Here is a 14,350-nt window from a genome sequence, read left to right as displayed (position 1 = left end):
AAAATGGATAATGGAGAGGTATGGAAACAATAAGGGCTAGATGAACTAAAATTCTAGAGAGTAAACAGCCCTTTCTGAGACATTTTTTTTTTTTTTTGCCCTTGTGGTATTAGCTAATTCTGAACCAAAGATAAGAACTGGATTTGACAAAGACAGGACTCTAGTGAGGAAAAGAGAAATCAGGGGAGTTTTTAGGGGTTGTGTGGGGCTGGTTAGATACACTGAAAACTAGAGAATCCACAAAGAGGAATCTCAAACACGCCAATTTTCTACTCAAAATGTTGATTACTGGGACAATCTGGGATTCTGGGCCAAATACTTCTAACAAATTTAAGAGAACAAACTTGGACAAATTAAATTCATAAAAAATTTAAGGTCAGAGAGAAATCTCTCACAGTTGTATGGTATGTAGGAGATGAAGTTGAACTGATGTGAGGCCTTGTTACTGTAGACAGTCAGGGAGCACCAGAAAGAGTCTTCCCCATTAGGTAAGATGGTGCAGTGGGAGGTTCTTACACTGAGTGGTGCCAAAAGCAAGAAAGGTGAATGGATGGGACCAAAGGCAAAAAGCTAGCAAGACACCTGGATGGGAAAAAACCCTACCCTCCCTATCCCTATTAGAACATGGGCTTGAGCAGGAAGGGGAAATAGTCTTTGAGACGAGAGTCTACCATTTTTCCATATTGTGGCATGCGAATAAACCTCTTTATTTTGTTAGTTTGGCTTTTGTTGTAGCAGGCAGCAGAACCTGTGTTTCAGTTACAGTTTTTGGTGACTCTGGAAGAATACATAGACCTCAGTAAGTCCTGGAGGGCCAAGGACTTCATGGGGACTCATATGTTCCCATTTTGTCTTGGGTCTTTCTGTGGTTATGGTTTTTGGTTTATACTTTTGTGTCATCAGGGGTTGTTCTGTAGACTCCTGAAGGGAGCCCACTGAGCTAAATTTTAGCAGATTAGTCCTTGTACAACTATGATCCAATGACTAAGAAAGAGTTGGTTTTCTATTGTAACACTGTTTGGCCTGTGTATACTTTAGATTATGGGGGGAAGGGAAATGCCCCCTAAATGGCTGCTAAATTATTATACCGTCATACAGTTGAAATTGTTTTGCCAACGGTCAGGAAAGTGGAACAAAATGTTTAGGCATTTATGTTTTTATACAATAAAGATTGGGCAAAGAAAGGGAACAAACTAATGATGCAGAGAAGGGAATTGGCTTCAAAACCCCTCCCTGATAGTAAGCCACAGAAAGAAAAGGAAAATAAGATGAGCCTCTTTAATTCCCTAAATCCAGAGAACCCAGGGTTAGCAGCAGGAAAATTTCCCCAGCAGCTAGATACCCCTAAAATAAGGCCAGAGGAGTGACAGCACCACCCTCTGGGCATATAATGAAGAAATGGCCTTCCCCTCAAAGACCCAGCAGGAAATCCAATTTAGCTAGGGAACATCCCTACCTGGAGCAGGACAATTCTCTTTGAGGCAATACTGCATTGGCAGAACAAACAGGACTGTCCACTACTGGGCCCATACTCCATTTTCCACTTCAGATTTACTGAAATGGAAGAATTCCAACCCCTCATATAGGGAAGATCCCCAGAAAATGACAGATCTTATTACCTCCATTTTTGTCACTCTTCATCCCAACTGGGCACAAATGGTGGATGAAAGGCAGTTAGTTATAAATAAGGCTAATGAAGAGGCTCATCACCTCTATCAAGAGAATCCCAATGGGACCTCCACAAAGCCAGGGTGATTCCCTTGACAGAGCCCAACTGGTACCCAAATAGTGGGAACCTAGCCTTCTTAGCAAAATGTGCATATTGGAAGGGCTTAAGAAACGGTGCCTAAACAAAAGAGCTTGAACATGGTACATGCTGTTCAACAAAAACCAAGTGAATCAAATAAAGATCCTCTTGAATATTTAGAAAGGATCTATCAGGCCTATTGAAAGCACACTGATGCTGACCTAGAAGCACCAGAAAATGTCCTGATGGTAATTATGACTTTTATTAGGCAAAGTGCCTTGGTTATCAGAACGAAGCTCCAATTTTTAGATGGGACATTGGAAACGAATCCCTCCCAGCTAGTGGGCATAGCCTATAAAGTTTACTATGCCAGGGAAACAAGGAAATTAAAGCAGGTCACCATGTTCTGAGAAACAGTGCAGGGAATCAAGAAAGAGAGACAGGACTGAAAAGGAAAAGAAAGAGACCCACTTGGTACCAATCAATGCACCTATTGTAAAAGCCATTGCAGAAGAACTTCCTAGAATAAATAAATAAATAAATAAATAAATAAATCCTCTTCAAGAAATGTTAAGAGGAAGGATGACTCTACTCTGATGATAAATGAAGAGGCCCAGGTGGCTCACCTAGATACTTCCTGACCTATTACTATTCCCCCACAGGAGCCCCAGGTACAACTGATGGTGAGAAAAAAGTTGATAGACTTCCTCACTGTTCCAGGAGCTATATACTCAGTGCTAAATACAAAACTAACCAAGAAAAGTTCAGCTGTGGGGTGACCAGACAATTACAAAGCAGGCATTTCTTCAACCTCTAGAATGCAAGCTTAGGAATTTAAAACTTATACATAGTTTTCTCTACATGCCAGACTGCCTCATTCCACTGTTGGGCCAAGATTTATTTTGAGAATTGCACACATAAATGTTTTCCTCTGAGCAGCAATTATGGTTAGGAGTCATGTGTGAAAATATTCTTCAGTTTTGGGTGGTCCAAATTTGCCTAGAAAAACCCAGGTGGAAAAATCTCAGGTGGAAAGGTGAACTCTTTCCACCTGAGAACTATGAGTAGGTTGATCAAGCCATTTGTGCTGACAGAACCCCACGTAAGAGCTGTTAATATCCAAGGCATAAAAATTAATCTAAAAGAAGGGACACAGATCAGATTAAAAAAATACCCCCTTTAAAATGAAGCTTTATAGGGAATTAGACCCATAGTGCAGAAATTCCTAAAATCAGGATTAATTTGGCGATGTCTGTCTCCCTACAACACCCTTATTTTGCCAGTCAAAAAGCCTCACTCTGATGAATATTAATTTGTACAGTACCTTAGGGCCATAAATGACATTGTCTAAGACATTTATCCTATGGTGCCCAAACCTCATGCTTTGATGACTACTGTGCCTGGGGACAGCAAATTGTTTTCAGTCCTCAACTTGAAGGATGCTGGTTTCTGCATCCTAATAGATGAGCAGTCTCAACTATTATTTGCCTTTGAATAACAAGACTCAGAATCTAAAGCCATGCTTCAACACTGTTGTATTGTGTTGCCACAAGGATTTAAGATTCTTCCAGCCATATTTTGGGAAATATTAGCAAAACAATTTAAGAAATGTTCAACTGAAATCAAGAATTATTCTACAATATATAGATGACTTACTAATAGCTAGCAATAGTTGTGAAGACTGTTTGCTCAACACTATCACAGTCCTAAATAATTTGGCAAAAAGATGGTATAAATTGTCCTCACAAGGTCCTGATTTGCAAATAGGAGATGGTATACCTGGGACTCCAACTGAAAGAGGACACTAGGAAAGTGAAGACCAATAAAAAACAAGCTATTGATACAATAAAATCACAGACAACCAGAGGTAGCTTCCTGGATTCTTAGGGATTATTGGGCTTTGCCAGATTTGGACCCCAAACTTTGGCCTTATAGTGAAACCAGTGTATAATTTTTTGGAAGGACTAGACTCTAAACTCCTTGAATGTACAGAGACTATCTGGTGGCATTTGACACCTTGAAAGAAAAAGTAGTTACAAAATCCTGCACTTGGATTGCCTAATTTACAGAAACCTTTCAAATTATACATTCATAAAAGGGAAGGAATTGAATTTGTGGTACTAACCCAGACCCTGAGAAATACTCCTCAAACCATAGCTTATCTTTCAAAGAAACTAGATCACACAACAAAAGAATGGCCACCATCTCTCCAGGTAATAGCAGCTATCTGTGACATCTTATAGGAAGTACAGAAATTTACTCTGAGGCTATCTACTATGGTATTTGTGCCACTCCAGGTCCTAACCCTATTAGAATAGAAAGAAGGGTATTGGTGATGACAGAGATTAACCCTAACCCTAACCTTAGCCCTTAGTTAGGTTTATTCCTAGGTATTTTATTTTTCCTGTTGCTATATCAAATGGGAGTTTTTTTCTGGATTTCTGCTTGTGCTGTTTCATTGTTGATATACAAAAATGCTTTTGATTTCTGCATGGATGGAACTGGAAAGCATTATGCTAAGCAAAATAAGCCAGGTGGGGAAAGACAAATACCATATCATCTCACCTTTAACAGGAACCTAAACAGGAAAACAAACAAGCAAGCAAAATGTAACCAAGACACTGAAATAGAGGACAGGCTGACAGTGATCAGAGGGGAAAAGGGAGGGAATTTCAGGGGAAAATGGGAAGGGTTTGCAGGAACAAGTATAAAGGACACATGGACAAAAACTAGGGGGGGGCTGGAAATGGGAGGGAGGTGGAGAGGGCTGGTGCAGGTGGGCTGGGATTGGAGTAAAAGACAGAAAACTGCACTTGAACAACAATTAAAATAAAATAAAATTTAAAAAACGAAAGAACAGAGCAAAGCCTCACAAAGACTTCTAAGTGAGAAGGAGATTGCCAACCTATCTGATGGAGAATTTAAAGCCCTGGTAATCAAAATGCTCACAGATGTGATTGAGCTTGGTTGAAAAATGAAAAAACAAATGAAGGATACCCAAAGTGAAATAAAGCAAAACAAGGAACCAACAGTGACAGGAAGGAAACCAGGATTCAAAGCAGTGATTTGGAACAAAAGAAAGAAAGAAACATCCATCCAGAAGAAAAGGAAGAAACAAGAATTCAAAAAAATGAAGAGAGGCTTAGGAAACTCTGGGACAACCTGAACTGTTCCAAAATACAAATTATAGGGGTGCTGGAAGGAAAAAGAACTACAGTAAGAAGTGGATTGAGCACGGGCTGGGAACCAAAGTGTCCCAGGTTCGATTCCCAGCCAGGGTACATTCCTAGGTTGCAGGCCATAACTCCCAGCAACCACACATTGATGTTTCTCTCCCTCCCTCTCTCTCTCCCGCTCCCTCCCTCCCTTCCCTCTCTAAAAAATAAATAAAATAAAATCTTAAAAAAAGAACTACAGTAAGAAATTGAAAACTTATTTGAACAAACAATGAAGGAAAACTTCCCCAATCTGGCAAAGGAAATAAACTTTCAAGAAGTCCAGGAAGCTCAAAGAATCCCAAAGAATTTGGACCCAAGGAAGAACACACCATGGGACATCATAAATTACATTGCCCAAGATTAAAGATAAGGAGAGAATCTGAAAAGCAGCAAGAGAAAAGGAGGCAGTTACCTACAAAGGAGTTCCCATTAGACTATCAGCTGATTTCTCAAAAGAAACCTTACAAACAAGAAGGGGCTGGAAAGAAGTATTCCAAGTCATGAAAGGCAAGGTCCTACATCCAAGATGACTCTATGCAGCAAAACTTTTATTTAAAATGGAAGGGAAGATAAAGTGCTTCCTAGATAAGATCAAGTTAAAGGAGTTCTTCATCACCCAGCCCTTATTATATGAAATGTTAAAGGTACTTGTCTAAGAGAAAGAAGATAAAAAACATGATGTGTAAAATGACAACAAACTCACAACTATCAACAAATGAACCTAAAAGAAAAGAAAAACAATGAAAACAAAAACTAAGCAAACAACCAGAACAGGAACAAAATCAGCAAAATGGATATCACACGGAGGGATTTCAGTGGGGAGGGGAAAGGGAGAAATAGGGGGAAAAGGTAGAGAAGAAGAAGCAAATTAGTAGACATAAAATAGATGGGAAGATATAAAAAATGGTATAGGAAACAGAGAACTCAAAGAACTTATATGTACAACCCATGGATATGAACTAAGGTGGGGGAATGCTAGAGGGTTGGGGGAGCAGGGTGGAGGGGGGATAAAGGAGGAAATTGGAAAAACTGTAATAGCATAATCAATAAAAATACTTAAGAAAAAGAAAAAGCAACTGAGGTAGCAATTTATTGAGCACTTCTACTCAATAAATAATCCCTAGGTTTGAACTTCTTCGCAGGATTCAAAGTGACAGTAAACCATCATTTACTTCAGAAATCTCCCAGAAGACAGGACAGGCACTACAGATTCAACAGAAACTATGTGCATCCTGGAGACCCCAATCTATAGGGATGAGTGAGGAAAACCACCACACAATAAAGAATATCCTGGTGAAAATATGCCAGAAAACACATTTGAAATAGGACGAGGCACTCCCTATTGCCTCACTCCAGATTAGAGTAGTGCCCTGAAGTGGAATTAAATTCAGCCCTTTTGAAATAGTTTATGGGACACCATTCCAAGTTTTTATTTCAGGAACACCCCGTTTAGATTTAGAATATGAATCAAAAATCAAACAATACGTACAACATTTAGGGCACAAGTTTGCACAAGTTTGCTTATTGCAGGTATATCTACCCATCTGACTAGCCCTTACACCTGTTCCAGCTGGAAGACCCAGTTTTACTAAAGACCTGGAAGACTCAAGGTCCTGAACAGCAGTTAGCTGAGCAATGGACCAGTCTCTATGACATCCTTCTGACAACAGACCCATTCATAAAGCTCATGGGAGTCAAGCCTTGGATCGACCACACATGGGTAAAGTGGGCACCACCTGAGGAGGACTCAGATCTTGCTGCTGCTATTGGTACCTAAAGGGAACTCTGAACTTGCACTCCTTTAAAGAGATTTAAAATTCCTCTTTTGGAGAGGGATAGAATGTCCCAAAGCTAAGTGGCAATGTTATTTTTTATTTTATTCTGCATTTCCCAGATAGTGGCTCCCTGCAAATTTATTCTGCTATTGGGTATGCCACCCAAACCCAGCTCAGGGTAAAATCGTGGGATCTTTTAGTCTCTCCAGTTTATGACACTTCACTAAACACTCAACTGATTGTGCAATAGATATCACTTTGTAAATCGATCTGCAACACCATCTCTTGAAACACCACCAGCTTCACTTGTTCAGCCATGCCATCTTCTAAACACTGCATATAGTGCCCTCAAAGACAGCAGTCCTTCTCCTTCACTTAAAAGCCTCCCTCCATTCCTGATACCCACATCTTCCTTTGTTATATGGTAAGAATTTCTGGACCCAGAGATAGGTAAAACTACACTCTTTGTCAGCAGAAGGTAACTACAGAAGAATAAGACCTTCAACTATTTGACCTTGTAAGATTACAAGGGTCCAGAATTTTGAAGAGGGGAATTGTTACTATAAAACAGTCATTCAGAATGTCAGAGGAGACTCCATCCATTGGCCAATATGGTGGCAGGGGGAGCTTCTTATACCAAGTACACCAAAAGCTAGAAATATGAATGGATAGGGCTTGAGAGCACATGGAAAAGTAGAAAGTTAAACGGATAGGGCCCCATATGCTTCAAAAGCTAGAAAGATAATTGGGTTCTGAAAAAAAATCCTTCGCCTCCCTATCCCTATACAGAACTGTGGGATTGAGCAGGAAGATGAGATGGCCTTTGAGATAGGAGTCCATCATTCTTCCAGGTTGTGTGGCACCTGAATAAACATCTTTCCTTTTTCACCAGCACCTACCTTATGAATTTGGTTTTTGTGGCAGAAGGCAGTTGAACTTCTGTTTTTTATTTGGTAACAATATCTCCCTCACTTTACCATACTGCTTCCATTGTGAAGGAGATTTCGGTGGCTGCTCTTTTGGGGTAGCCTGTAGACAACCTACAGGCTAGTAAGAAATTAAATCCATTACAAGGTATTAGGGAGGGCACTTATTATACTAACTGATAGTGACCCCAGTCACAATGGGGGCTCATATAGATTTCCAAAAGCAGACAGAGCTTTTGCAAAAACAATTAACAAATGACTTTAAGGTATCATTGAAATTTGAAACTGATAAATTTTTAGGTTTCTATATGACATTTGCCCAAATTCCAATTGCCCAAATTATACATGCAATGAACATTAAATCTGAACTAAGACTACCACAAAAATACCTAAAAAATGAACTTCATTCAATTTCACAGCTTATAAATATATTTGGAAATTACATACAAAATGTTGGGGAAGTTGACTTTTTTGGATAGAATCTTACAACATGGTAAAATTTATTTGCATCCTCAGTTCTTGATATCCAGAAACTAGATTCTATGCTACTGAAAAAGCCTTTTTACTTGTTTTTTTCACTTACATTTCTGTTTCACCTATTTTTTTCTTGATTGAAACACTGCCATGTAGACTTTCAGGTAAGATGGAGGTGTAGGTAGATACACTATGCCTTCTTACACAACCAAAAAAAAGAAAATAACAAATTTAAAAACAAAAAATAACCAGAACTGCTAGAAAATCAAACTGTGTGGGAGTCTGACAACTGAGGAGTTAAAGAAGAAACATTCATTCAGACTAGTAGGATGGGTGGAGTTGGGCAGCTGGAGCGGAGAGGATGCATGACAAGGCAGGACGCATGTTTGGAAGACCAGGAGGGTGAGGTAGCAGCTTCCAGACTGGGAAGACCCACATATTTGCATGTGGATAAACTGGGAAGAACAACTGGGGATGGAGACAGACCACACAAGCCAGTGTTCTAATGTGGGAAAAGAAAGCCTAAAAACCTCTGGCTATAAAAACCTGTGGGGGTTGTGGCAGTGGGAGAAACTCCAACCTCACAGGAGAGTTCATTGGAGGGGCCCACCACATCTTAGAACATACACAAACCCACACACCAGAAATTCAGCACCAGAAGGGACCAGTTTGCCGGTGGGTAGCAAGGTAAGTGACTGAAAGCCTGTTTAGAGCTGAGCAAGCAACATTATTCCCTGTCTGTCCCCTCCCCCATACACAGTGCCACAACTCAGCTATGTGGGTTGCTCCACCCTGGTGAATAACTAAGGCTCCACCCCTTACAATGTAACACTTGTGCTGATGCAAAGAAATATGGTCCAATTGAAAGAAGAGATCAAAACTCCAAAAACAGAACTAAGCAATGAAGAGATAGCCAACCTATCAAACGCAGAAATAGTTGAGTATGTTTGTAAAATAGATGAAAAAGTGAAGGCTATGCAAAGTGAAATAAAGGGAAATGTATAGGGAAACAACAGTGACAGGAAGGAAACTGGAACTCAAATCAATGATTTGGCACAAAAAGAAGAAATAAACATTCAACCAGGACACAATGAAGAAAGAATTCAAGAAGATAAGAGGCTTAGGAACCTTTGGGACAACTTTAAACATTCCAACATCCAAATCATAGGGGTGCCAGAAGAAGAGGAAGAGTAAGAAACTAAAAACTTATTTGAAAAAATAATGAAGGAGAACTTCCCTACTCTAGCAAAGGAAATAGACTTCCAGGAAGTCCAGGAAGCTTGGAGAGTCTCAAAGAAGTTGGACCCAAGGAAGCACACACCAAGGCACATCATAATTACATTACCCAAGATTAAAGATAAGGAGAGAATCTTAAAAGCAACAAGAGAAAAGGAGACTGTTACCTACAAAGGAGTTCCATAAGACTATCAGCTGATTTTTCAAAAGAGACCTTGCAGGCAAGAAGGGGCTGGAAAGAAGTATTCCAAGTCATGAAAGGAAAGAACCTAAATCCAAGATTACTCTATCCAGAAAAGCTATCATTTAGAATGGAAGGGCAGATAAAGTGCTTCCCAGATAAGGTCAAGTTAAAGGAGTTCTTCATCACCAAGCCATTATTATATGAAATGTTAAAAGGACTTATCTAAGAAAAAGAAGATAAAAAATATGAACTGTAAAATGACAACAAACTCACAACTATCAACAACCCAACCTAAAAACATAACAAAACAAACAGAAACAACCATGAACTAAGCAAACAATTAGAACAAGAACAGATTCACAGAAATGGAGATCACATAGAGGCTTATCAGTGGAGTGTGGGAGGGGGGAAATGGGGTAAAAGGTACAGCAAATAATAAGCACAAATGGTTGGTACAAAGTAGACAGGGGAAGGTTAAGAATAATGTGGTAAGTGGAGAATCCAAGGAACTTATGTGTATGCCCCATGGCCATGAATAAGGGGAAGGAATGCTATTGGGAGAGGGGTATAGGGTGGAGGGGAATAAAGGTGGAAAATGGGATAACTGTAATAACATAACCAATAAAATATATTAAAAATAGAACCTAATGAATAAAACAAATGAGCAAAATAGAAGCAGAGGCATGGAAGCAAGGAATAGACTGACAGCCACCAGAGGGTAGGGGGAAGGGGGACCAGGGTAGAATGAAGGGGAAAGGACTAGTCAAGTAACATGTATGAATAATACATGGACATGGACAACAGGGTGGGTATTGTCTGTGGGAGTGGGGGTTAGTGGGATGGGTGAAAGAGAGCTAAGGGGAAAAAATTGGGATAAGTGTAATAGAACAACAATAGAATATTTATTTTTAAAAATAAAAGCAATAAAAAAAACAGGAAAAATAGAAGATGATGTTAGGGAAATGGAATGTGCTTAGAATAACAAATGACTTAATAATAAAAGACAAATAAAGAGAAAGAATAGCGGAAATATGGCCTGCTTCAATGTGGTTGGTAGGGTAATGAGTGTAATAATTTATAGTTTTAATTTGAATATTTCACCTAAAATGCCATATGCTGTGCTTGAGTGTGATGTTGTTGTTACAGAATTACATACTTATGATTTTGTAATAAATGGAAGTATTATTTGTGCCAGACCCTGTATATTGATGTTCTAGGGTTTTTTATGGGAATGAACCAATCTTTCACCAGCCCCTACAGGCTGTTATAAGACCACACATATTTGAGTGATAAGAAAAAAATGCATTCAGATAAAAGTTATTTTTTAACATCTCTAAAGAAATTAGGTGGGAGAGGCAAAATGAAGAGGATTGGCATGATCTGTGGCTTTGTCTCTCCTATGGTGGCTTTCTCTTCTATTGGCACAGATAATCATATTTTGTTGCAAAAGCCCACATTTCATTGATTAAAAGTAACCAAAGTGTTATTCCCATTTGTAAATATTTTTCTTGATAGTATATATTAGGATGTAAAACTACTGTTCTCATACTCCAAGGGACTTGGAAATTCCATAAGGATAATTTTGTTTCTAATAAGTCAATGGATTTTCATTTAATATTATTATCTGTGCACTAGAGAACAAGAAATACAAGTAAAAAATAGCTAATTATGTATACATTTGAACTAGAATGCAAGAGGAAGGGAGACTATTTCATTTTTACTGAGGCAAACTTCTAAGAAAAATAGAAGTAGTTATACTCTTTTAGCAATTTGCTTCTTACCCAAAACATAAATCTCACTGTTGACTATAGCTGTACTGAATCGGTACTTAGAATACTTCATGGGTGCCCGCTCTGTCCATTGGTCTTGTCTAGGGTCATACTGCAACAGTTTGTTGCTTAATCGATCAGGTTCTTCAGCAGGAAGGTCCATCTGCATGCATGAAATATGACAACCAATATAATACATCAGTATATATATATAATATAATACAACCAATATAATACAACCAATAATACATCATTTAAAATCTCTGTGGGTACATAAATGCAATTAGCCAAAGCAAATAGCCAAGCAGATAGAGGTTAACTGTAGTGACTTGAACTAACAAACCCACAAATCCCATGATTCGGGATTATTAATCCACTGTCCATATCAGAGGAATTTATATTCCATAATAATGAGGCTAAGATGTTGGGTTACAGCAAATAATCTGTGATCTTAGCAGTAAGACAACACAGCATTTTAAAAAATGAAGCAGCTGCAATGCCTTAAAAATGAAACCATGCTTTCTATAGTAGAACAGTATTTAAGTATAATTTTATTTTGTCAACGTTATAGTGGTGGATTCTAATATTTGTGAGAAACAATTTATAAGGCATTTATATTTATAGTAATTTTCTTTTTTAAAAGATTTTATTTATTTATTTTTAGAGAGGGAAAGGAGGGAGATAGAGAGACAGAGAGAGAAACATCAATGTGCGGTTGCTGGGGGTCATGGCCTGCAACCCAGGTATGTACCCTGACTGGGAATCGAACCTGCGACGCTTTGGTTCGCAGCCCGCGCTCAATCCACTGAGCTATGCCAGCCAGGGCTAATTTTTTCTTTTAATATATTTTCTTCTAATGTAAGTATTTAATCTCCAATGTAGTGAAAAAGTAAAGAAAAGCTTCTAAGTTCTCTTTAGAGCTTATTCATATAAAATTAACTATATAATGAATAGTTATAAAAAAGCTTAATTATAAATAATTTGTCAGGTATCAGCTACTAGCTGATCTGTACTTTTTGATACATAGCACAAATTTAAAATGTATTAAATGTGAAGTTTAAGTTTTTAAAACAGGTATGGTATGCCATATACATGGCAAAGTGCAAGCTTATGAAATAAATGCAAAAACATCAGTTTTATCATGAAATAAATAAGGAAAGTCAAGAAACTATATAGGAAAAAATAAATTTACATCATGTGGGTTGACAAGGAGCTACTAAGATTAATTTCTCTTAGAAAGACTGCATAGCCAGGGTAAAAGACAACTGGAGATACTACTGTGAGAGCTCCAAGACACTGGGAGGAACACCCAAGAGAAGAGGAAGGACCACTGTGGTCACACTCTTTTAACTTTTCAATTTTGACTTGCCAACATTTCACTGGGATTCAATATAAACAGTATTCTGGTTTCTCGGTGTGTGGATGCCCAGCAAAAACACAAAGTGTTTAAAATCACAACATGCTGTTGCAGAAATAATTGTGCCAACACAGGATCAGTATTATTCTGGTTTCCTACTTAGAGTAAGAATTTTAAATGTGGAAAGGACGTAAGAGTTAGTTGCCTCATACAGCTGTTATGCAGACAGTTCTGGGATGAGGACCAGCTTCTCTGCTTCCTCCTTAGATGTTCCCTACAGATAATCCATCAGCATAAGCATCTTTCATAATTAGTAAGATGGAAGTATTATGAAGAATACAGCATGAATACTGAATGAAGGCATTCTATGCATAACACTTTACAATTTTATTCTCCTAAACTGATTTAACCCTTTAAAATTTAAGTTTAATATTTCATAAAATAACTTTTTTTATCAAAAATGCAAGCCATACTCTTTTAGTATTGAACAACTACAACATTTTCAACATAGCAACCAGACTCAGCATAGCCATGCCAGTTAGGTATGTAGGAAATCCCTTAACCTGAGGGGTCCAGCCTCCAATCACATAAAGTTTATTATTCCACTGTCACTACAGCATGCATGCCAATTGTAGTGGAAGGGAGACACCGTTTTCCAAATGTCCTGTTCTACTGAGTACTTATCAACACAGTTTGTAATAAGATACTGGTTTTTAATTTTCATCTGTCCTCCTATAACATAGAGGTCACCATGGACACTGCCCAGAGCATAGAGTTCTCGAAATTCAGTAGTGCAATAACTTTTCCCAAAAACTGGTTTCCTCTATCATGATACCTGTAAAATAACAGAAAGAGAATTCAGGATTAGAGTTAACATGAAAGAACTTACCCAAGAAACACACTTAAGCTTTATTTCCAACCAAAATAATATGATTTGGTTCTTCTAACTTGATGAGGAAGTAAACATCACTATAAGATAGTTATACAGGTTTGCAAGATTTTTTTTATTTTTGAAAGGACTGATGAAGAAAATATAATGTGCATAAAAACTATTACCCACACCTACCTTCAGAATTTTTAGGGAAAATAGTATATTGAAAAAGTGTAGATTATCCAGGACTAGCCTTCATTTCCTAATTCTGGGGGAGGAAAATCAAGAACAAATAGCAAAGTCTCTTAGCAAATCATTTGTAATTTTACCATAAGAGAATAATAAGTAAAAATAAAAATTAAAACGTCTAATTCTGTGGACTATAAGTTTCACATTAATACTAATTAAAGAAGTAAGTTTTAGAGCAGAGAATCTGAAAACATCTTAATTCAGAGACTTCTAATGGGATGATGTATGTGTAGACTTTTAAGGATTGTTATTTTAGTTCTAATTGGCTCAGATCAGCATCAAGAACACTTATGGGTGTTATAAAAATCTACCTGCAGATGTCTGTCAGGCATGTAACATTTATTTTAATCCCCTAGATATGATAATTTTAGTAATTTCTTCCATGAATAATTATGTCAGTCTGAGAAGAATCTTGGGAGATAGAGACACTAGCATATATGATCTCTTAATACCTCCAGAAGTCCAACATATACATTAACTGATTATCTGTGCATGTGTAGCATTATATAGTCACTAAATACATGAGTTTGTGGCTATCCTTTGT

General features: G+C 37.9%; 1 protein-coding gene across 1 annotated transcript in view; it reads right to left on the bottom strand.

Moving 5' to 3' along the window:
* KBTBD12 (kelch repeat and BTB domain containing 12) overlaps window positions 1-14,350 on the bottom strand; it is a 60,398-nt gene that overhangs the window by 42,099 nt on the left and 3,949 nt on the right. Inside the window, 4 exon segments of the mRNA XM_028524502.2 lie at window positions 11,342-11,492; window positions 13,250-13,326; window positions 13,329-13,482; window positions 13,485-13,521. Of these exon segments, the coding sequence (XP_028380303.1) occupies window positions 11,342-11,492; window positions 13,250-13,326; window positions 13,329-13,482; window positions 13,485-13,521 (419 nt within the window).

Source organism: Phyllostomus discolor, chromosome 9 (genome assembly GCF_004126475.2).
Source record: "Phyllostomus discolor isolate MPI-MPIP mPhyDis1 chromosome 9, mPhyDis1.pri.v3, whole genome shotgun sequence".
Taxonomy (NCBI): domain Eukaryota; kingdom Metazoa; phylum Chordata; class Mammalia; order Chiroptera; family Phyllostomidae; genus Phyllostomus; species Phyllostomus discolor.
The sequence above is the reverse complement of the archived record's forward strand: the minus strand, read 5'-3'. Positions and strand labels throughout refer to the sequence as shown.